General features: G+C 39.8%; 1 protein-coding gene across 1 annotated transcript in view; it reads right to left on the bottom strand.

Moving 5' to 3' along the window:
• MOCOS (molybdenum cofactor sulfurase) overlaps positions 1-23953 on the bottom strand; it is a 206045-nt gene that overhangs the window by 108089 nt on the left and 74003 nt on the right. Inside the window, exon 4 of the mRNA XM_066545896.1 lies at positions 13722-14360. Within this exon, the coding sequence (XP_066401993.1) occupies positions 13722-14360 (639 nt within the window). The remainder of the gene's footprint in view (positions 1-13721; positions 14361-23953) is intronic.

Raw genomic sequence — 23953 nt, forward strand, 5'->3', positions numbered from 1 at the left:
TAATTTAAACAGCACATTAAATGCCAGGACTGCAATTCCTATGAACAGTTAGAGAGGTGATATTTCTGTTCATCACCAATTCTGCAGCAATCTGCCTAGGAAAATCATCTAGAAATGTCTAGATAGAGAATTGGTGAGATCCATGTACTTTAAAAAAATCTGTTCACTTGATTAAAATTGACTAAATTTGGCATAAAAATGTAACCAAAGGTCTCCTGTTGAATTGCGTCAACAGGCCTGCACACAGCATTTCTGTCACTCCTCCCAGACAGCTTATGCTATTCACATTTACTGTGTCATGTTTTTGAATGCCAGCAAAGGTTTTTCCTGGGCTTTTAGCACAACAGGGCACAGCCTTTCTGGGGCTACATGTATCGTCCTAGCAAAGAGCCATACTAAAGTATCTGATGTGTAAAACCTTATTTTGAAAGATTTTTGCCACACAGAGAGGTGATTTGAATTGTACTAGAAAAATGTTACAAATGTTTATCATTAAAATGATTAGAGATAAGTTGGTGTCTACATATGGGTATTTGGCAGTGAAGGATGGGTTGTGCAGGACTCTCTTTTAGGTCCTGTGCTCTTCAATATCTTAATAAATGACTTGGATGAAGGACTGGAAGGGATACTAAGCAAGTTGACAGATGACACAAAATTGGAAGGAGCTGTTGACTCCCATGAAGGCAGGGAGGCTCTGCAGAGAGATCTCAGCAAATCAGAGGACTGGGCAATCATCAACTGTATGAAGTTCAAAAATCCAGGAAAGTGCTAGATTCTACACTGGACATGGGACAACTCTGGATGCATGGACAGACTGGGGAAGGAGATGCTGGGAAGCAGTGCCATGGAAAAGGACCTGGGAGTCCCGATCAATGGCAATTGACCAAATTGACCATGAGTCAGCAGTGCCCTGGCAGCTGAGGGCCAAGCGTGTCCTGGAGAGCATCAGGCACAGCATGACCAGCCAGGCAAAGGAGGGGATTGTCCTGCTCTGCTCTGGGACAGCCTCACACTGAATTCTGCATGCAGTTTTGGGCAAAAAATATTAAAAAGATATTAAGCTATCAGAGAGCGTCCAAAGGATGGCAACGAAGATGGTGAGTGGCCTTGAGAGGAAGCCGAATGAGGAGCAGCTGAGGTCACTTGGTTTGAGGTCACTTGAAGGAGACTGAGGGAGAGACCTCATCACAGTTACAAATTCCTCATGAGGGGAAGAGGAGGGGCAGACACTGATGTCTTCTCTGTGGTGACCAGTGACAGGACCCAAGGGAATGGCCTGAAATTGTGTCTTGGGAGGTTTAGGTTGGATATTAGTAAAAACAGTTCTTCACCCAGAGGGTGGCTGGACACTGGAACAGGCTCCCCAGGGAAGTGGTCACAGCACCAAGCCTGAGAGAGTCCAAAAAGCATTAGAACAATGGTCTCAAGAACACATGTCACAGGGCCAGGAGATGGACTTGATGATTCTTGTGGGTCACTTTCAACTCAGCGTATTCTGTGATTCTAGATTTCTTATATGTATACACTTGCTTTACTTAACTGGATAAAAGCTCATGCAAGGTTTATCATTTATCTTTCTTAAGACAAAGTCAAAAAATCTAGGGCTAACAATGGCTATTTATTTTGAAACTGTCCTTCTAAACTAAGCCGTCATGATAAAATACAGAAAAATGTATATACAGAAAACCCAAGACCTAAATATGGTATGACATGAGCAACACCCTCTTTTAATACTGATGGAAACTTCAAAGCACTTGACTGACAGCAGAAAACTCAAAAAATATACTTTATTTTCTAGGAAGAGTTAACTGGGTTCCTGTTATTTGGCATCAATTTATTGATTTGCTTAAGAGGACAGACTTTGCCAGATCTGTCAGTGACAAAATCGTCACACCATTTTTCCCACTTAAACTGGTCATATATTAGTGCAGCTAACTTAAGATCAATCAAGACACTTCTAATATAAAGCAAAAATGAGTGGTTAGAAGAGTTAGATTCATACTAACCACTTTTTAGACGTGAATGTTACAGAGAAAATCCATCCAATCCATATCGCTGAACTTAAAGACTGTTGGCATCAGCAACAATTAAAAAAAAAAAGAAAGGGCCACTTCAGAGTCCAACTGAAAACATAATGGTAAAATGTCTGCCATAAAGTATGAAATAGAAGATACAATCCTTTCAGCATAAATACGTTCCCTGCTGTAACTCTAAAACTTTTTATCATTAAATTCACTAAAAATAAAGCTGTTACAATCATTTGACACAGTTATTAAGCCATAGCAGATGTTATTTGATAATATAAATGCATAGATATTAAAAAGTAGATTATTATAATGCTAGAGAATCCCTCTGATTTTTTTAATTGAACATGAACAGACACAAATGTGACAGCCAAGTGTTTAATCAAATCTGTGTATTTCCATTTTTGGAAACCGTTGCTTATATGTGAAAGTTAAGGAAGACTGTAAAACCCCTTTTTCTCAAGAGCATCAATATTTTCCTTTTTCTTCTCAATTAAATCTGTTTGAGAAGCCTGTAGATGTTTCTTTCGTGGGTTCCCAAGAGCACAACTGCCAGATGCACTCATGCATATATTTGACTAGTAAGAAGATGCAAAAAAAGAACCTAGACCAAACCCGTGCTTGTACTTGTAATCTTCAAATATTGAGTGGTGTCATCTAAACATGTAAACTATTCTGTTTCTACATATCTCTTTTTTACCACTAGGAAGGTAGTGAACACTAAGCTTTTTTTAAAAAGTAGCTCCCTGTAGCTTAGCTATAAATAAAATATAAAACAATATGGGTATCAAATAAGAAGCCACATACTCTGAGTCACTAAATTTAAGATAGTTCTGTAGGTTTTCTGCTATAAACAGACAAACCTTTATGGCATTTCAGCTTGTTCTCTTGCATTCTGATGTCGTTTAGACTAGAAAAACATATCCTTTTCTTAAATGATAAGACACCTCTCCTGATACTGACAAGAATAAGTCTGATTTTGAATACCATTCCAAAAAAGGATTTTAGAAGCATGATTATGAGGGGAAGAAAGTCATCAAACTAGAAAAAAAAATCAGTGAAGGTAAAGATCTCTTTCAAAAGGTCAAATCTGCAATTGCCACATGATATGCCACATGGAGGTGTCTCAGTTTCCTTTGCTGGAGCCTTTACAGTGAGTTCATGGATCTCAAGGGATCCATGCACATCATGCTGAAACCCACTGATTTTTAGTCCCTTCCTGCTGGGCAAGCAAGAAATGGGCAAATAAAAGTAAGCAAGAATGATTAACATCAATTCATGACATTACAATGTATTAGTACATTATAGTAGAGATGTTTCATCATTCATGGTCAGGCATTTCCTGACATAACCTTAGTTCAGCAGCAGTTTCTGTTAGAGGAGCATACTTCTTCATTAGGCAATGATTATTTCCATTAAGGACAAAATCTTAAAGGAAACTACCTTGTCCCATCCCATTTTGGAAAAACTAAATTTGGAAGGCATTCAGTCAGTGATTTTAAATGCCAGGCACTTTACCATGCCTTCCTCTGCCCACTTTCCACAAAAAAACCCAAAAAACTAAATCCATACAAGTAGTATGGGGACAGGAACTGCTGTGAGAAGGGAGAATATAAGTATTTCTTAAAAGTTTTGATTCCAAAAGGATCAATACAGAAATACACCAATGCAATTAGCATAAACTTATTAGACTTAAAGTATAAGCTGACACCTCTGCTAAAGCTCAAGAAGTTTTTGAACCAGAGACTGATTGAAATAAATATGCTTCAGTCCTTTTTTGAATTGGAGAACAGATTCCCCTCCCCACAATTTTCACTGCTGTGCATTACTATTTTTAAAACCCAACACAGTACTATCTCCTAAGTCTAAGAGTTGTTTCAACTGAAAAATGACACAACTGTTGAAACCAAGAAGGTTCAAAATGCAGGGTTTGTGCAGCCAGACAACCTTGCTCCTGGGGTGTATGTCTCTGGAGAGGCATGCCCGGTCTGTCACAGGGTAGCACTTGCAAAAGCACCAGCTCATCATCAGACATAGCAAATTGATTGGTGTGGGGCTCACAGTCTTGGTTACTTTGCTCTGCCTGGGCACTGAGAGGGCTCTCATCCACATGTGGGAAGTTAAACCACATCTTCACAGCTGTGAGCATGCATGTGTATGAGTCTTGAATCCACATGTGGTCCCTATTCTGCAGTGTCCTATTCTGCAGGGCAAAGTCCACCCAGCTGGCAGAAAGACTGGGTGGCACGGCAGCCATGCACAGCAGGATCCTGCAGTTTGCACTCATTTACTCATCAAAACAGAAAATCTGGGAAACCACAGATTACAATGGCTTCTTGGAAGCCAATGATGTCAGCATCCATGCAGAAGACATGCCAGGAGCTTTGGCACATGCTGAAGGGAAAGGCCCTCATCCAAAGCTCATGACAGCTTCCAACAGGCCAACACCCCTCATTTGTGGGTCAGAGACGCATGAGGAGACAGAGACATTGAGCCACATTTCTTGGATTTCCCCATCTGCTCCTAACATCCCAAGCCCTCCCCACCCTGCCTGAAGGAGCCCCTTCATGTGGATGGGTCAGTTCCCAGGGCAGATTTGCCTCTCCCCATGCAGAGCTGCCACCCTCGCAGCAGCAATCTCACATCACCATCTCTGGAGTTTGGAGCTGGCACCCTTACAGACACATTGCTTCAACTTTTCCTCCATTCTTGCCATGTCCATTCTGCTGGTTCTTGTTTCTACTAGCTCACACCTTTCTCCCGCCCACATTATCTCATGTTTTATAAAGTTGCAAAATTGAAAATATAAACACCTTGTCATAGTCATTTCCTGCCATGATGACTTTCCTCCTTAGGAAGCAACATGGAAACATGCACACGCACACACACACACACACACACACACACACACACACACACACACACAAAAACCATTCTTTCTTCCCTGTTCTCCTCAAAAACTAAGAGAAAAAAACTTAGGCTTTCCTGGGATAGGAGGGAAGATGTGAGAAGGATTACTTCCTGTTTGGGAGGTTCTGAAGAGGTCCAGGGACACGCTCTGTGCAGGACCAGACCTGTGGGCAGGCAGATGCTGCTGCCCAGACCTGGTGCTTTCTGCACATCTCAGGCTGCACCATGTAAAATGAGACTGAACTCACTTCAAAGAAGCCAAAAAAGTTTCAGCAGCCAATTCAGAACAATTTCATTATCGCCTTGGAAAGTATTTAAGTGCACACAGATGCCAGAGGATTCAGGGCACATTAAAACTAGGTTAAAATAATGTTAAATATCTAAATTGACCCCCTGATTCCAGTTACAGCTCTTCCATATGTCTGCCTTAGCTCATGCTTTTGTCTCTGAGACTTCAGGAGTCAAATAAAGAGCATTATACTAATTATATACTATGCCGTGGAGTATTTACAGCAATTCCTGTTACTAAGAACTGCCTGAGGTAAAGAGAGAGAGAAAAAGCTTTAATTCCTGCACTTTGAAGTAAATCAATCCCTTAACATTAATTAAATACAACTTGTATGTTGTAAATACTGTCTGGGTCAAAAAGCCAGTCTCACCCTTTTACATCTAGTATCACGACATTTCAAGTATACAGTACAAATGGCAAACAAAAAATGTGATTTTTTGTGCCAAATAAGTTATCATTATATATACTCACATATCAAACAGGCTAATTAATCACAAATGTAAAATCTACAAAGCATTATTAAAAGTATGCCATAAATTTATGAGCAGAAAACCAATTCTGTAAAGTCACAAAAGCTGGTGTTAGAAATTCACAAAGCCTCTTAGAGAAGCATTAGACAAAAGGTTTGATTCTAAATAGGAGCAGAAGAACTCCATAGGGTAAAACTGTTATGTCACCTTGTTAGCCACAATGACTTCAAAGATACATCCTGGTTCAAGCAAAATTTTCACTGTATTTGATCAAAGGCAAAATCAATTTCTGATATAAACCACAATTCCCTTCTTCCTTGCTATCATCTCAAAACCCTCTATATTTTAAGAAAAATGCATTTCACAATAAGCACCACATTTTTCTTTTTAAAAAATGAATGTGCTGTAGCTCTCTAGCAGTTTATAAGGTTTATTTCATAAATCAGTAATTTGGTTCTATTCATACAGTAGGATGGAGTTTCCCAACAATACAGATTGGTGCTTGCTGTGATTTACACGTGCCCCTCTGTAGTAGGCATGTGGCTACACTGGGCCCATGATTTCTACTGGCTTCCAAAGGCACTTGCAAAACAAAAGATGAAACATGGATAGTTGGATCAGCCTACTTCCAAGTAAGAGAATCTATGGTACAATTGCAAAATTCTTTGTATTTTTGGGGTTTATTAATTTCATTATGCTGAACATTTCTAAAAAGCATGCAAGATCCACTACTTCCCCTGCCTGAGGAAAACACCTCCTTCTGTATTTATTTCCATACTGTAGATTGCACCCTGGTATTTGGACACTCCAGGAGTGTGCAAATGAATAGAGGTGGGGCTGGCTGCATAACAGAAGCACCTCTGCCAACTCTATTGCCTCTTCAAAGTTTTACCTATATTATTGCTTCTGTTTGGGTGATTATCCACTAATCCAAGTCAACAAACATGTTTTCAAGTGACTGGTTGTGCTCTACAAGCATTTATCAGGCACACTGCTTTCATTTTATCCCAGATTCAGCAATTTAAGGTGAATCCCATGGTGAATCAAGATCAAAAGTGATCCCCTCAGGATAGCATTTGGGTCGCTGATGTACAATTTTCAGTTTATTCTGACTATGCTGGGGAATGAAACAACTTCAGTATTGAAAAAAAATCACCCATAGGATTAGACTGCAAAATGATACACGGATGCCTTCTTAATGGTGGGACTTGGAGTAAAAAAAATGAGCAAAATTTCCCTTTGCATCAAATACTGAAGAATTTGGCTGGCTGCAGTGATGGCTGGCAGAAAAACATTGCAAATGTCAGCTGCCACCTTGGATGTCCCGAGAGGTAACAAAACAGACTGCATGAAGCTTGCCAGCAGATACTTAACACTTCAGCAGAGAAGGGAAAGAGTAACTGGTTAGTTGAACCTTCTTACAGCTACCCTTTTATTTTTCCACAGCTGTTGTCTTGAAAAACAGTTATAAAAGTTGTCAGAATTAATTTCTATCACTTAAATGAAAGGACTTTGCCTTTCAGACACAGGGAACAGCTGAGTCCTGTGCACTTCTTCTCAATGACCTCTGACCTCTCATCTCTGCAGGACAGGGTGGCACTGGGAGCAGAGAGGAAGGAAAAGACTTGTTCACCGTCTTGATCCCTGTTTAGGCTTACAAGTCCCTGTCAGGAGCTGCAACAGGTCTGCCAGGTGCAGAAGCCATTCTCATGGTGCAAACACCCATTAAAAATTAGATGAAGATTCCGTCACTTCCGAAGTACCTAATCTGAAATCCATCATTGCTATTTAAAAGGGTGCTTGTTCAGAAAATTCTCCCATAAGTGGCCCTGGAAATTCTCCCATAAGTGGCCTTGGAAATTCTCCCATAAGTGGCCCTGGTTGGAAATCTCTAAACATCACAAAAATGCAGAAGCAGCATAGCAAAATGCTTAAACAAAATGTGGTTTTGACAGGGTGATACTTCAGTCCACTTACCACAATAAAGTAATCATGGGCAGATGGCCAGAGTCCTCATGTGTGGAGCCAATGAGCATGTGCCAGACTACAAGGTGAGCTAGCACATAAAGACTGCTCTTCTCAGCACAGTCCAGGCCCTGGGTGATTTCTCAGCACTATGAAGAGCTTTGGTGGAATAAGCCAGCACCTGTCAGTATATTCTTTCTTTCTAGGCTGACAGAAATGATCATGCTAAAGAGATTGCTTCAGGCAGATCAGCTTTATTTGCCAAAGGATTCTCAAGCTGCTGCATACCCACCACCCAGCCTCAGGATTTTGTCTTAGCTCCAGCTCTTGAGACCCTAGTTTTCCCTAGCTTTCTGCCTCTATTTTCCATTCCTTGCTTCCTTCCCTTCTCCTCAGCACACACAAACCGCAAATGCGCCTGAGGACCCAAACCATGTCAGTATACACTGCATAAACACGCACAGAGTTGTCCCAGAGATCTCTAGCCACAGCATCAAGAATAAAGAAACCTGCTGTGGCTAAGTGCAATGCATAGTAGACTCAAAAAGTGTGGGTGCTGCTTTGGGATTGTTAAATTATTCAAGCAGCAGAGGCAAGAGTCACTAAAACTTGTCAGGGACAAAGTTGTGTCATCTGGATTTCCAAAGTTTTGAAAATGCATTTGGAAATGAACAGCATACAACACCTAATGCTCTAGATATTTCACACTGCTAGACTAAGATGCAAATACCAATTTACAGATAACACAATAGCTCCTTTTCCCTTAGTCATAAATTCCAGGATGATCAGATTCTGAATAGCACTCCCAGATACAAAAGAAAAATAGGGCAGATGATGAATATTTTATCGCTGAATTCTTGCTATCCATAATCATATTATTTTATTATCTCATGCTGTGCAGAAAAAAAAAAAAAGGGAAATGAGGCTAGATTTGTGAATGATAAGAGTAATTTGTCAAGCTGTTTGATACAAGGATGAAAATACAATAAACATGATTTTAAAAGTGGAGATGGGAAGATTGGCTACTGACATGAAATGGAAAAACATGGAAGTGATTTAAGGGTGTTAAAGAAATGTAAAAGAGACTGCGGTACATTAATTTACATAGCAGGAACAACAAAATAAAGTTCAAGGAACAGTAGCAAAAACTGTATCTATTAAGAAAAATGGCAACCATTTTGACAGTCCTGGGAAGGAAAGATGGATAAAATGTATCCTCTTAACATGTTTCCACTTAAGTTTCACCTTGACTTCAAAAAAGCTATTTTCTTAGTACAGCGCTCTTGGATTATGTGTGAATGGGGAATACCTTCTGCTCGTGGCACTCAGACACATATATTCAAATCCTCTTTTCCAACGACATTTGCTAGAGTTCAGGTTTCCTTATGAATTACCACATGAAATGACATGTTTTATTGTATTCAAGCTGAATACTAATCACACACTGTAAAAAAGCATTTTTTAAAAAAGAAGAAAATTAAAAATAAAACCTTTTGGAATTACAAAGACACGTCTGAAGAGACAATGCAGATGGAGCTTGGGACAAGTGCACAAAATCAATCACAGAAGCACACAGGCTGGAAAGGACCCTTGGGAATCTCAAATCCAACCTCCATAAAGCATGTCCAGCTGGAGCAGATCGCTCAGGGCTTTCGCCAGTTGGGTTTGGATGCCTACGAGGACAGAGGTTCCTTACTGCAATATGGCAGGGATAAAACCTGACTATAGCTGCTGTTGATGTGAGAAATAATGACCCAAGTGTTTCAGCCACTAGCAAAGAAATGGAAATGTGGCCCACAGATAAGGTAATCATATTAACTCTGGCTATGGTGACCTGGCATTTCATTTGAAGTGTAGTAGTTCTGTTCCTAACTGCTCTGCCTGTATTTCATTATTGGGAAAACACAAAAAAGCAAAACCCATAGCAGCTAAGAGAAAAAAAAAATAAAATGAAAAAGGTGATATAGCTTGAATCGCATTGACTGAGAATGTCAATGCAACATGTTGTTTTTACTCTTCAAGAAAGTTGTCCTCATTCCTGACCTACGTTTGAAAACATCAAACTTCCCCAGGCAGAACTTTAAGTCTTCACAGTTATGGACTGCATCAGTAATGCCCTAAACATGAACTTTTAAATATTGGCTTTTCAAATAACAACCAAAGGACCAGATGATGCCAAGTATAAATATTGACCTATGAACAATGACTTAGACTGTCTGCATGACACTTTGGTGTTTAATGGGAGCTAGTATCCAGCTGTCAGTTTTGATTATTTTAGTTTTAATCCCTCATACCAAAGATTACACATTGTGTACCCAGCCTTAGAAGTCAATTTCCTTTGTTTCTAACTCTTAGAAAAGATGGTTAAAGCAGGCCCTTCTTCTGAACTCAGTAAAAAAGCCCTTGAAACAGTGGGAGCCTCAGATACATGAAAGATTTATAATTAGTCAACTTTTGAAAACTCTTGAAAAAGATACAGAAATAGAGTACCCCTCCAGGTTCCCACACACCTTTCCCTTCCTAATTAAAGAAAGCATAAAAGCAGAACTGAGATCTAAAACACATTTCAGATGTTTTCATCTGCTATGCAATCTCAGGAGTCATGTATCAATTACCTCTAGAAAAGCTGCTTGGAAAGTAGAGCCTGCCCAGGTGAAATTACAGGGAGTTTTATCCTTGGCTCGCAGATGATGCAGGAGCACCCTGGGATCCCATGATTTCTATGCCCTGTTATCCTGAATTTCAGTGAGAGTTGTGCTTCAAAGCCTTTTTCGTTTGAAAAATCAGAAGCAGAGGTCTGAATGACAATGTTTCCCTGTTCTTTTTATTTCTATATTAATTTAACTGGACATTCACTGTACCAACATCCAATTCAGAAATAATGCATGGTCTCATCTAGCAAGAGCCAGGTGAATGCAGCCAGCCTCTGCATTTACCAGTCCAGAACCAGAACCCCTCAGCAGCATTCAGAGCACACCCTCAGAAGAGGTGCAAACACATGAAGCATCATTTTGCACACAGTGAAAGGTCAGATATTCACATCATGGAAGATGCAGGGCATTGTGCTTCTGAATACATATCTATAAACAACTGAAAGGAATGAAGGGCTTTTTTTACCACTTCCTCTTTTCACCTCTAGCCTTTCCCAAGGGCTATATTTTTATATGTATCTATTTATCAATATATATGTCATATTTATTAGAATACTGTTGGATAAAGCCCTGGCAGGAAGAGTGAGGCAAGAGAGGTGGTTAAGATTCAAGGATCATCTATTCCAAACTTAGGAATGATGCATCTTAATAAAGAGGAAGTCAGGCAAAAATGCCAGGAGGCCTGCATGGATAACAAGGAGCCTCTGAACAAACCAAAACACAGAAAGGAAGCCTGCAGGGGGTGGAAGCAAAAACAGGTAACCTGGGAGGAATACAGAGGGGTTGTCTGAGCCGCTAGGCATCAGGCTAGGAAAGGTAGAGCCCTGAGAGAATTAAATTTTGACAGGGACATCAAAGGAAACAAGAAAAACTGTACATTAGTAGTAAAAGGAAGACTAGGGAAAATGTGGGCTCTCTCCAGAAAGGATGAGGACACCCAGTTACCCAGGATATGGAGAAGGCTTTTATTCAATGACTTTTTTGCCTCTGTCTTGACCAGCAAGTGCTGCAGCCACACTGCCCAAGTCACAGAATGAAAAGGCATGAAATGGAAGAATGAGGAAAACTGTAGGAAAATAACAGATTTGAGACCATCCAAGGAACCTAAAGGTGACCAAGTCCATGACATCCAATGAGATGCATCTGTGGGTCCTGAAGGAACTGGTGGATGAAGTGGCTAAGCCACTTTCCATTGTATTTGAGAAGTCATGGCGATCAGGTGAAGTTCCCACTGACTGGAACCCCCATTTTTAAAAAGGGAGGAAAGGAATACCTGGGGAGCTACATATTGGTTAGTTTTACCTTGGTGCCCAGCCAGAACATGGAGCAATCAGACTGGAAATTATGCTAAGGCCCATGTTAAATAAGAAAGTGATTTCAGATGGCCAACAGGGTTTCACCAAGGCCAACCATGTCCAACATATTTGGTGGCCTATTACGATGCACTGGTGTGTAAGGGATGAGCAAGTGACATCATCTGCCTGGACTTGTGGAAAGCACTTGACACTGTCTTGCATGACACTCATGCTCCTAAACTGAACAGGCATGGCTTTGACCACTCAGTGGATGAGTGGATGGGTTGGCTAGACGATGACATGCAAAGAGCTGCCACCAATAGCTCAATGTCCAAGTGGAAATCAGTGACAGGAGTTGTTCCTCAGGGGTTGATATGGGGACTGGCACTGTTCCCCATCTTTGTCAGTGACGTAGGCAGTGGAATTTAGTGCAGCCTCAGCAAGTTTGCCAATGTCACCAAGGTGTGTGGTGCAGCTGACACAGTGGAGGGAAGGGATGCCAGAGGGCCCTTGGCAGGCTTGAGAGGTGGACCTGTGTCAATATCATAAATCTCAACAATGCCAGAAGGTCCTGCACATGGGTCAGGGCAATCTCAAACACAAATACAGTCTGGGTGGAGAGTGAACTGACATCAGCCCTGGGGAGAAGGACTTGGATGTGTTGACTGATGAGAAGCTCAACATGACCCAGCAATGAGAGTGCTGGCAGCCCAGAAAGTCAACCATGTCCTGGGATTCATCCAAAGCAGTGTGGCAACAGGTTAAGGAGGGGATACTGCTCCTCTGCTCTGTTCTCATGAGACCCCCCGTGGAGTGCTGGATCCAGCTCTGAGGCATCCAACATAGGAAGGAAATGGATCTGTTTGAGTGAGTCCAGAAGAGGATCATGAAAATGCTCAGAGGACTGGAATACCTCTCTTACAAAGACAGGCTGAGAGAGCTGGGGCTGTTCAGCATGGAAAAGAGAAGGTTCAGGGAAAACCTTACAGCAGTCTCCCTTACCTGAAGGAGGCCTACAAGAGAACTGGAGAGAGACTTTTTACAAGGGTGTATACTGACAGGACAATGGGAAATTCAAACGGAAAGGGGGAAGGTTTAGATTAGATATGAGGAAGAATTTTTTTACTCTGAGAGTAGTGAGGCAGTGGAAAAGGTTGCCCAGAGAAGTTCCTCAATGCTTCATCCCTGCAAGTGTTCAAGGCCAGGCTGGAGGGGCTTCTGAGTAATCTGGTCTAGTGGAAGGTGTCTGGGCCCACAGCAGGGGGCATGGAACTAGACAATCTTTAAGGTCCCTTCCAACACAAACTGTTCTATGATCCTGTGATGAAACGCTGATCTCTAGCATTTCCTTTGTGCAGATGTGAGACAGGAAGACCCTTAACTGCAAGTTGCTGCTGACATGAAGGAGAGGGGCAGAGAGACCAAGCATCACTAAGAGTGGCATTTCAGTGTGTTCAGGAACTTAAGGTGAAGCTTACCCTATCACCCTGCATTTTCTTATGTGTGTATGTTTGACCTTCTTTAGGTGTTCTCTATTTTCTGTAGATCTTCAGAGCTACTTCAGAACCTCAGCCGAGGAATAAGAGCACTGCAAGTATTCATTGTAGGTAATGTATTTTACTAAACTTGTTATTCTGATAAAGTTTGTCTTGAAGGTAAAGCACTGCACATTTCCAGTGAAATACATAGAACTAACTTTGCAATTTCACTGAGGGTAGTTACACTGTATGATCAGCCTTGCTCTGGCTGCTTTGGGTGAGGAGTTTCAAAAACAATCAAGTTTCTACTGAGGTACCTTAAATACAAATTAAAAAATGCATGGATTGACCTTTATGTCACCGAATGAAGCCTAAAATGTCACAGAATATTTTTAGCAGTTTTGGCAAACTCGATCAGGAAAGGAAGGTAGATATTTCAGATGATGTTTTTTAGCTAGGAAAAAAGAATAATAAGACAAACTGAGTCAGATGTGAGATACCTATCCCACTGCATAAAAAGAATATGCATCATAGCCCAGTGCATAGGCCAAGCCTGAGACATTTGTCTAATGCAAATGATACTGCAAAAATTATCAGAAAAAAATCAAAAGCAAAATGTTTTGTTAAACAAAGTCTTACCTTTCTGCTATGGATTTCCTGGGGAAATAAAAATCCTCTCCTGCGAGGTAGGCAGCTGCAGTTCCACCTCCGAAATAGGTTTTCCTCAAGAGGGGAGCAATCCTGTTGTTTACCAATAATGCACCTAAACCAGTTGGGAATCCAAAAATTTTATAGAATGAGATGGGGATAAAGTCAGCTTGGTGAACTCCCAGGTCTAATGGAGAAGTGCTCACAAACGAGGCTGCATCTAGTAGAACAAACCACTTCCCTGGTAGTTTGATGGGGCAGAGTCTTCCAGATTTTATGTCCTGTATCCATGAAAGGGGATATTTGGTACCAGAGAAATTGCTCTGAGCTGGGTAAGAGAATAGATGAGGTGTTGTGCAGTTTTGTTCTTCAGCTGGTAACCTGCTTTTTGCTACTAAAATTTCCTTTGGTTTTATTGGAACAGACAAGACATTCATTGAAGCAGTTATGCCCCTCATACCAACCACAGATGTGTGGCTGTCGGTTAGGTAACAAAATCGACTGCTGGGCTGCTTTGTGCCTTCAGGTATCCAAGGGAATGATTCTGCTATCAGTTTAAGTGCAGCTGTGCATCCAGATGTGAAAATGATGGTGTAATCCTCAGCAGTAGTGTGAAAGTATTGCAATATTCTGAAAAATAAAAAGAAAAATATCTATTTAATTTCTGATTTTTGTCTTTTTTTGCTGTGTGATATATTTTGGCATTCCTCACCATAAGTTCTACTCTGACATCAGATATGAATAGAAGTAGACAAGCTTTGCCAAACAGTACAATAAACTTCAACAAGGGTACCTGAATCATTCTGCGCACAAGAGACTCTTTACAGTGTTGAAGTGAACATGGCTGTGTTCTTAAGAAGCCAATTTGCCTGGCTCCAAATAGAATGGCCAGTCTGGTCCCTCAGTGGGATCAGAATCAAGCCTGCATAAAATTAAAATTACACTGTCCTTCAGAGAGACCAGTTTTATTTGCAAACTATGAGGGTTTTCAGTTTACAAAATATTTGGAGCAAACAGAATATGTTTCAGTTAAGATAATCTACTTAAATAGTGGACATCCAAATTAAGTGTCACAGTATTCAACAGGGAAACCCTAGCAAACAGCTCTGCTCCTTACTTGTGTTATTAACAATAGAAACAGAAGGGAGCAAGAAGCAGCCACACATTTCCATGGGCCTTATGCACATAAGGCTGTAATCTCTGTACTCCACAAAGGTAGCCCAAAGCAGAAGAAATCTGATGTTTTCCAATGAGCCAGACTATGAAAAGTAAACTGGTCTCTGGACGCATGTCTGTGCTACACATTCTTTGATGTCTTGACAGCACCTTGCTGGCTCTAAACTACCTTTTGTGACCACCATCTAACACAGATGTGGTACCCATGCTAGGCTGTGCATCTACTACAGCTTTGCAGTGTGCAAGATTAATATTTTCAGAGGTTGAAGAACAGCTTCAATTCAGTCACCTTTCTTACCTTTTTCACCTGATGGACTTTTTCTGAATTAACTTTATAAAACTCCTACTAATATAAACAGAAAATGTAACATACATCTGAGAGATATCAGCTTCAGTGAATAAATCACAGCAAAGAAAATTGAACCAGAGCGTGCATGTTACTGCTCAGAAATGCTCTCCAAGCAGCTGGCATTTGATTGTTGAATTCCAAGATAAAGACCAGCATTTAGAATCTGTGAACTCTGGTTTCCAATGGTATCATTAAAAGTTTGCATGTTTTATACAACAGGATATTCCCTTGCTTGAACAGGCAGAAAATGAAGATTGAAGTGCATTTAGATATAAGTTGCACAAAAGATTATGTGACAAATTCAAGTTAAAAATCCTGAAACATAGGACAGTGGTGAAATTCCTTAAAATTTTATTCATCTAGTCTGAAACACAAATGCTACAGGCAAAGGGTTTTAGAGCTGGGTGATAGGTGCAGCAGTCAAATATTAAACACTGGAAAATAAACAATTGCAATGCCTTTGATGATGTGCACTAAAAAAACTACCCTAAAAAGGCCTACTGAAATGATATTATGAATACTTTTCTCAGTTGAAGAAAACTCTTAAGGTACTGGGAAGTACAGGATGCAACAGATGGATTCATAGGCCCAAATGAGACTCAACTTTCTTCAGAACTTAAATTTTTGAAAACTGATGCAAATGGTAGGTATTTTATGTCTTCTGGAAATGAAGAAAAAACTGCAACTCTTATGAAGAAGCAGGTCATGGATTCAGGCTTTAAACATTCCAGGAAACCATTTGAAAGAATTCATAAGAATCTTTCTGAAACACACTTGCCAGGGGATAGTTGCTGCAAGCATTCACAGGACATAATTTTTAAAGACCGTCTTCATAGAAACCAAATTTTCCATTACAGTTTAGAAACCCCATAAGGGCTGAAATAGGAACAATCACAGACTTTTTTTGTATCAGGTATTGAGGTGACAGCCTGCCTCATTCATTGCTGTGACTTGAATCACTCCCCTTTCCCCCTGCACAGAGCTGTGCAGCCTTTCCCTCCACCACCTGCTTTGCGGCCTGGAGCACATGCATGTCACATAGGACACCTGAAACCCTTAACCCAGGTGGCTCCAGGGTTAACACTCAGAATCATGCCCTGAATTTCAGTCCTGATATTATTCTGCCTTTATTCTTCCTTCCTTACATTTACATAGATACAGAAAAAGTGGAAAGCAGAAAGAGTCCTAATTTTGTCTTCAGGGACAGAGAAGGAAAGCATTATACCTCTGTTTCTAGGGGAAAGGAATGGTGGGAAGTGGATTAGAAAGGAGGTTGGATCTTTGTCCTTATGGGCATAGTTTTTTATATATTGTATGATGTGGCTTATTTTGGTATGCTCTACAGTCATACAGGATAGATTTTGGAATCATCACACTGACATAAACAAAACTGCAAAAAGGTTGTGCAATTCGAAGAAAAATCAACAACAAAGTATATAACTTGGTCTATTTTTACCTCTGTGAGCTGTAGGACAAGTTATGTATTCACATGTATGTGTACACACAGAATACATTTTGAGCTAAAAAACTTGGTGATAGGAGCAAATTCTTAATATGCAACATCTTTTCATAAGAGTCAGCTAACAAGAGCAACAACAAAAAGCAAGCTGAAGGCTATTACAAGTCTGCTCCTCTTTTACTCTCAAAATTTCTCTGTTCTCCCCACTTAGCATCTTTGTGCCACACAGGCTCAATGCAAGGTGAGACATACTGGGTAAAAAGCAAAATTTTGCATAAGAATAGCACCTGGAGTTCTCCACTGGAATTGTACTTGCTTACCACAGTACTTAATTTGACCAAAAAACTATAAATGAGTATAGCTGGAATGCAACAATGGTGGAATGGGATTTAATAATGGGATGCTGTCATCCAACCATGAAAATCAGAGCCAGTGAGTACTTTTATTAAACATTTTCAGAATTCTACAAAACAATAAATACTATTTTGGATTGTTTAGGCTCACAAATAGTGACAGCTCTATGTTTAATTCATAAATGAGTGAGACAAAGCTCATTGGTATTTTAACTATATTTAGTTTTAGTTCATTCAAATTCAGAAATAGCAGAACAGTTCTGAAATAAAATCTCTGACACAACACTGTTGTATTATCTATTCAGTTCAATACCAAAAACTGACTTTCACATGAAAAAAATCAAGCTTTATGGTTAATTTTCAGAAGTCTCCAAATAAATTAGAGGCTTTTTTTTTTTAACCTATTTCAGTTCCTAGAGTTAGAGAAACAACCAAATTCTATTCCTAATTTATTTAGATAGGAAATAGATTCTTTGGTGAATCAAATTAGCTACTTATTGAATTTTGAGTCTCTGAATGCCTTATAAAATTGCTATTACTCCAGTATTTGCAAAAGAGGTGGAATTTTTCAGGTCAGACTTACATTTTGATTGAACTATTTCTAACCTTGAAAAGAAAAATAAATAAATAAAGCAATAGCAATGAGTTCAGGGAATTTTCTTCTCCAGAATGACTTCTGACATGCAGACCAGAAAAGCTGCAAGAACCTCAGAATAAGGTTTATAAAATGAATACTACAAACTCTTGAACTAGAGCAGCACTGCCATGATAAAATCAGAGTACTCAGGGATAGAAAACTGCAATATGTCTCAATGACTTCTTCAGCCCACAGTCCTACATCCTCTGTTTTGACATGGATATTGGGAAGCACTGGCTATTACACACAAAATTCCTAATGCTGCCTGTCTTTGTGCAAGACATTCCCCATTACAGTGAAATGCACTACACCTTTATTACACTCCAGAAAGATTTATAGCCATATATAAGGTCGCCGTTGGCAGCAGGACTAAAGACTTGCAGTGGAAAACTGATAACTTGATCAACTACAGCTGACAGCTGCAAAGAGCAGTGGCAATTTATAGTATTACAAATTCCCACTTTTCAAAGGACTCTTTGGAAGAAACGACTAAGAGGGTAATTGTTTCATGAAACCTATGGATACCTCTGTGCCATCACTTGTGAGAGGGCAGAAAGGCTGAGGAACCAGTCCCTTGCTGCCAGGCTGGCAAGGTGAGGGAGGAAGCTGCAAGCTCCATCTTTGCCGGATATTGAAGGCCCACCATGAGCAGCCACCTCTTCTCCTTGTCTTCTTAACGTCCCCAGGAGCACAGATTGTGACATAGATCATGCAACCTGTCCAGAAAGAAGGCACTGAAAATGCCCTCAACTTGACCACACTTCCCTCTGTGTGTTTGTATTCTGAGACCTCTCTGTTAGCTGGTGTACAACCATTTTTAAAAGTTGCCAGGAGAGTTTTGTATCTTTATGACAACAGCTGAGCCAAAATGCCTTTCCACTTCAAAGCAAACACTGGCAAAGTCAATTTTCAACCCAACCAAGCCTGCTGTCTCATTTTATATGCTTAATACACACAAAATTAGTAATGAGTTTTATACTTAAATATTTCTATAATCAAGTAATATATTTAGATGGAATAGCCACATTATCTAACTTATCTAATCCAAAAGCCCAAACTAATAGTTTGATTAGAACTATCCCTCCACAGTGACACTGGCAGCTCTGCCAAAGGTAAAGGATACTATTTGTTCAGCTACCTTAGGGACACAGTGACACTCAAAGTTAGATGGAAGAGATGCTCTCCAAAGCTGCTGCCTGGCTGCCCTTCCCTCATGCAAGAAGCCCCACATTCCTCCTTGCCATCAGCTCTTTGTAACTTGCAGCAGATTAGCAGCAAACAAACTTATTCCCATACTTCAGCATTTCCATTACAGACTCCCAAAATTCAGCTCATTGACATGGCTTTTCTTCCATGCTGCTAGGCTTAAAATACTTCTAAAATATGTTATACATCAATTTGTCTCTATACAAATGTACCTTTTGAAAACAGCTGTAAAAGCTGAAAAGCAACTTATATTGTTAGGTTTTCTTCCCTCCACACTTTAATTCCAATTGATACAAACATTTCTATCTCTAGTTAGCAATATCAAAATATATTCAAGGAATTTGTGGTTTATATGCTTCATATTTGTATTCACAATTTTATTTAGATTGTAGGAGTTTTCATAAATATGAGTACAATGATTCTCTAGTCAGTAGCTAATCTATATTAAAAAACCCTCAAAAATTTACATATGACAATTTTAACAGGAGATACAGACTCAAAGACAGAAGCATAGTTACCTATTCAAGTTTAGGTAGCACTTCATAAAGGAAACTTTTCAGCTGCACATTTACATCTAAATTTTTTTTTTTATTTTAGCATTTTTTCAGTGTCATGCTACCCAGATTCACAAATCCAGTTTGGACTTGTATTGGGAGATGCTTACCTTGGGCCTTAGATATATCATCATACTGTCTTCTGCTTTACGGAAACTCTGAAAAAATGTAACATGCTATTGTTTAATGAATAGGTTTCGTAAGAATTAAATTTAAAAATTACTTCAGAGTCAGAAAATATTTTTCTGTAATTTTTTTTTTAAATTTAAATTCTGTAACTGGCATTTTAAGCCTTTCTGCACAGAAGTGCAAGTCAAAGTAGACAGTGGCTGAATGTACATTTCTGGGTAAGAGTATTTTAACATTCCCCATTTATTAATAAAGAGTCAGATGCAGCTAGCAAAGCATTCAATGGAAAAACTCCCATCAGCTTTTGTGAGAGCTCCTAAGGTACTCTTGTAAACTTCTTGTAAATTTGTAAACTTCTGTGTCTGTTACAGGCACTTTTAGGCTTAACCCCTGCTTTCGGGCTTAACTTCACATGCAGCAGCAGTTCTGTATGTATTTTCCTCTCTACATATACTGAGAAAAAAGGAAAAGAATATGTGGCTAACCTCATTCAAGCCAGCACAGAAGGATACAGTTTACATAGGAATGTTCCAGTTTACAAATAAAGAAGGCAAGCTTTCCGGGTAGGAAATATTTTATATCTTATTTCATAAAGACAAGGTCTAAATCCAGTATGTCACAGCACCAAGTTATATTCTTATTGTCAATTCTGAATTCAAATAAAAGCAAACTGAAATCTATGAATTTTTTAAAGAATCAAATATATTCAAGCAAGAAAAAATTGATCTAGCCCGTCTCCCTTCAGCAAAACATAACTTAATGGAAAAAAGCCCTTGTAAATGTTTAGGTTTGGGTTTTTTTGTTTGGTTTGTTTGTTTGTTTATTTTTTCTTACAGCAATGTTTTAATCAGAAATCTATACCATATAATCTGCAACCTGGGCAGCTAATCCAGTGGAGATCCACCAAATTGAAGGATTTCCCCATGCATTAATACCAGCACAAGAAAGAGCAGTGGGATAGATAATCTTTGAGTTCTCCCTCAAAGTTTCCTCAGTCAGTACCCTTTTCTGTTTCAGTTTTCTTTCTCATACTGACAGTGCACAAATTTAGATTTTTCAGAGTACATGCTAACTGTGAAATAGCTGCACACTGCCTTGTTTATCCTCAGTAGTTATACACATAAACTTTTTTTCTGACCATTTTACTTGAAAGGCACTCATTCTGAACTCAGCTTCTTATTACTGCTTGCAGAAGAGTGATTAGGATCCTACCCATTGACATGACTGTTGTTTATTTGCTCCCTGGAGAAAAAAAAAATATTAGATGGAATGCACCTCAGAAGTTTCACTGGGCATGGGCAGGTGATGGAAAAAACTGCCCCTTCTATTGGAAAGCATTACTTTCCGTAGGCATTCACACTCAGCCATCTGAATTGAAGCATTATAATCCCTTACACTTATTCCCCTGTCCAGTTCACTGGAGACACACAGGAAATACCCGTTTGCTTACAAAGGGTCAGTCCTCACCAAACAAATCCCCTCTCCAGCTGCACCAAGCTGGCAGCTCAGCAGAATGCCTGGAGTCTCCCTCACACAACACTTTTAGAAGAGCAGGGGCCCTTTAGTGGCCACAAAACATCTTCCTGCAGGAAAAGATGCTTTGATGAACAAAGCCTGTGAGAAGCACACACCCTGACTGAGAGGTGTTGACCCTCATTACTCATTTCAAAGTGCACATCCAGAAGGTGGTCAGTGTCACACCTGGCACCCTGGCAGAGCAAACTACAAATAAGGGTGGTATTATGACTCTGCATGTAATCAAAAGAGCAAAGCAGTCAGAAGGACTCATGAAACCCACAAAATCCAATGCTGCAGGCGCCTTGTTGGTACAGATTGTTCTAACACTCAACTGTATTCCCTCTCACTGACAGAAATCTCTAATGCCTGTAACTTTCTAAATGTGGCAGAAACCCCTTGGTTACTGTTTTCTTTGAAATGAACTGTTATTTTTCTGTGTAGAGAGGGAAGATCAATATCTACATGATTTTAAAACCACTTTGTGGATATTTTTTTCTGAGTAAGACCAGCCAGATCTGTTTACTTTAGTACTTGAACAAGTGCCAAAGATTTGTAAAAACACCCATGAAAACCTAGTATTTCATTAATTACAACACATATGACTGAAAATTTAACCATGGGTTCTTTAAAGGAAAATTCATTACCTGGTTTCAAGTAACCAGGAAAGAAATGTAAAAAATAACCCATATTTTAGCAACCATTTAAGGAGAACTATCCATAAACACCAAACAGGTCACGAAAAAGCATTTCAAACTGTATTTGCACAAACTAATTGCCCAATAGAAAAAATACAAATTAAAATGAATCAGTTTTTAAATCATTCATGTCTTAGAATTCAAGCTATTTCTACGGGAAATCTTAGGAGTCACTAGGAGGAAGCAAAGTTAAGAACAAACACAGGAATGTTTTGTGCATGGACTAGCAAATCACCGCAGCTGGTGGTCTAGGCAACTCCACCACGAGATGTTTTCAATACAGTATTTTCTTCGTAAGTTACACAAAACACCTGTAAAAAAAACCACTGTATTTTCCTTTTACCTAGCACAGACCATAAGTTTTATATTTAGGCATCCCCTGAACAGAAACAAACACAACAAAATTTGCTTCAATGGTGAACATTCAAGACAGCACAATACCAGCCAGAGGTGCATTTCTACCATGAATATGTGCAATATCCTATTCACAGGCTACAGGAACAAATTAAAGGATGTGCATATGGAAATTCATATCACCGTAAGACATCTACACTGTGGAGACCAGAGCAAATCCCTCTTCAGAGCCACCCAAAGACCACAGGCTCTGCATCAAGAAGCTCCTCTGACCTAAGCTAGAGGTCTGCCTTAGGCTAAGGTGCCTCACCCTGGACATTTCCAAATCCTTCCACTGCATGCCAAAGGCATCAAAATGACTTGTGCACCATACACAGCTATGCTCACCCAGCTTAAACTCAGCATCTTTTGAGTGCAAACCTCCCTCCTCCAAATCTTACTTAGTAAGTTCTGATCTCTGACCTTTCCACATGTTCTGAGCTCCTGCTGGGAGACTCAGTGTGGCAGTGTTGAATTAATGGTGTTAGTGCCTGCAAGCATCACTGCCACAAGGCCTGCCTACCTGCCCCAGAGATATTTGCTGGTAACTGGTCAGAAGTTAATGCACATTTTCTTTTCTGATTCTTGGAAATTGGAGCATAACACTTGGCTACTTTCAGCAGAATAACAAATAAAAATTTGTAAAGGTTGTTTCAGAAAAAAAAACAAAAACACTTAGGTGTTCTGATAGTTCCACACTCTCAAGTTTTTACAGTGGCTAACCTTTTAAGTAACATCAGATAAGAAATTAAATATTCTTCACTGTGCTGAAAAAACTTTATAAGCTAGCCTTTTTTTTCCCTTAAATAACATACCATTGTTTCTAGTCTTTTTTAAACATTATTCTTTGTTTAACTTTCATTTAGTGGAATTTGTTTCCAGATCAGATTTGGCCTTTAAACTGTGTACATCTGTGATCTCTTCAGACATGGTGGTTTGTTTTTTCTTCTGTAGTAGTTTTGTAGCCATTTAAAAAACTACAGCAATTTTTTCCTGAAACAGCGTGTCACATATCCCAGACACTCTGACACTGGCCAATCTTTTTTTCCTGTAGGTGCCAGAGAATGGACATGTGACAATGAGTCCATGACCGGTTTACAAAATGGATTTGCTGTCAAGTAAGCTTGACTTACTTGCACCTTGCTGGATATTTTAGACTGTAAGCCATGAGTAAGGCAGCATAGCTGCAAAAGCATAACCCAGCAGCTCTCACACCCTCCAGCAACAGTTTGGCTTATTCTGTGGGGTGTGAGTCAAGCACAGGCATATGTTCACTGAGTCTGCCATTACTTATTTAGCCTTTTTGGGCTGGCATTGCCTGGGACTAAGGTAGGTTTGAAAGTCAGGAGAAGAGCAGGTGGGTAGACAAGCCTGTGCATCTCCCACGTATTAGAGTTTCTCTACACCTGCTCCAAGCAAGTCCATCCCTGAGCCTTCCTGAGTGCCAAGGATCTAAGCACAACACTTCTGAAAAGGTGTGTGGGTCCCCAGCACTCCAACATCTTCCACCATTCTTCATTCTTCCACCATTCTTCCGTCAGAAGGTTGAGGAGTCAATCACTCTGACTTGTGGTTATCAGAAAATGGATACACTTGAGTCTGTAGCTTGTGAAGAGTATAGCTGCCGACCTCCCTGGTAGGATGAGCCACTTGGAAGACATCTTCCCAATGCTGAGGTCTATTTGATGGTTTCTGCTCCAATTCCTGCTCTGAAACCTGGCCTTGATCCTAATCTTGAAACATACCTATCAACT

The sequence above is a fragment of the Molothrus aeneus genome, chromosome 1 (assembly GCF_037042795.1).
Source record: "Molothrus aeneus isolate 106 chromosome 1, BPBGC_Maene_1.0, whole genome shotgun sequence".
Lineage (NCBI taxonomy): Eukaryota > Metazoa > Chordata > Aves > Passeriformes > Icteridae > Molothrus > Molothrus aeneus.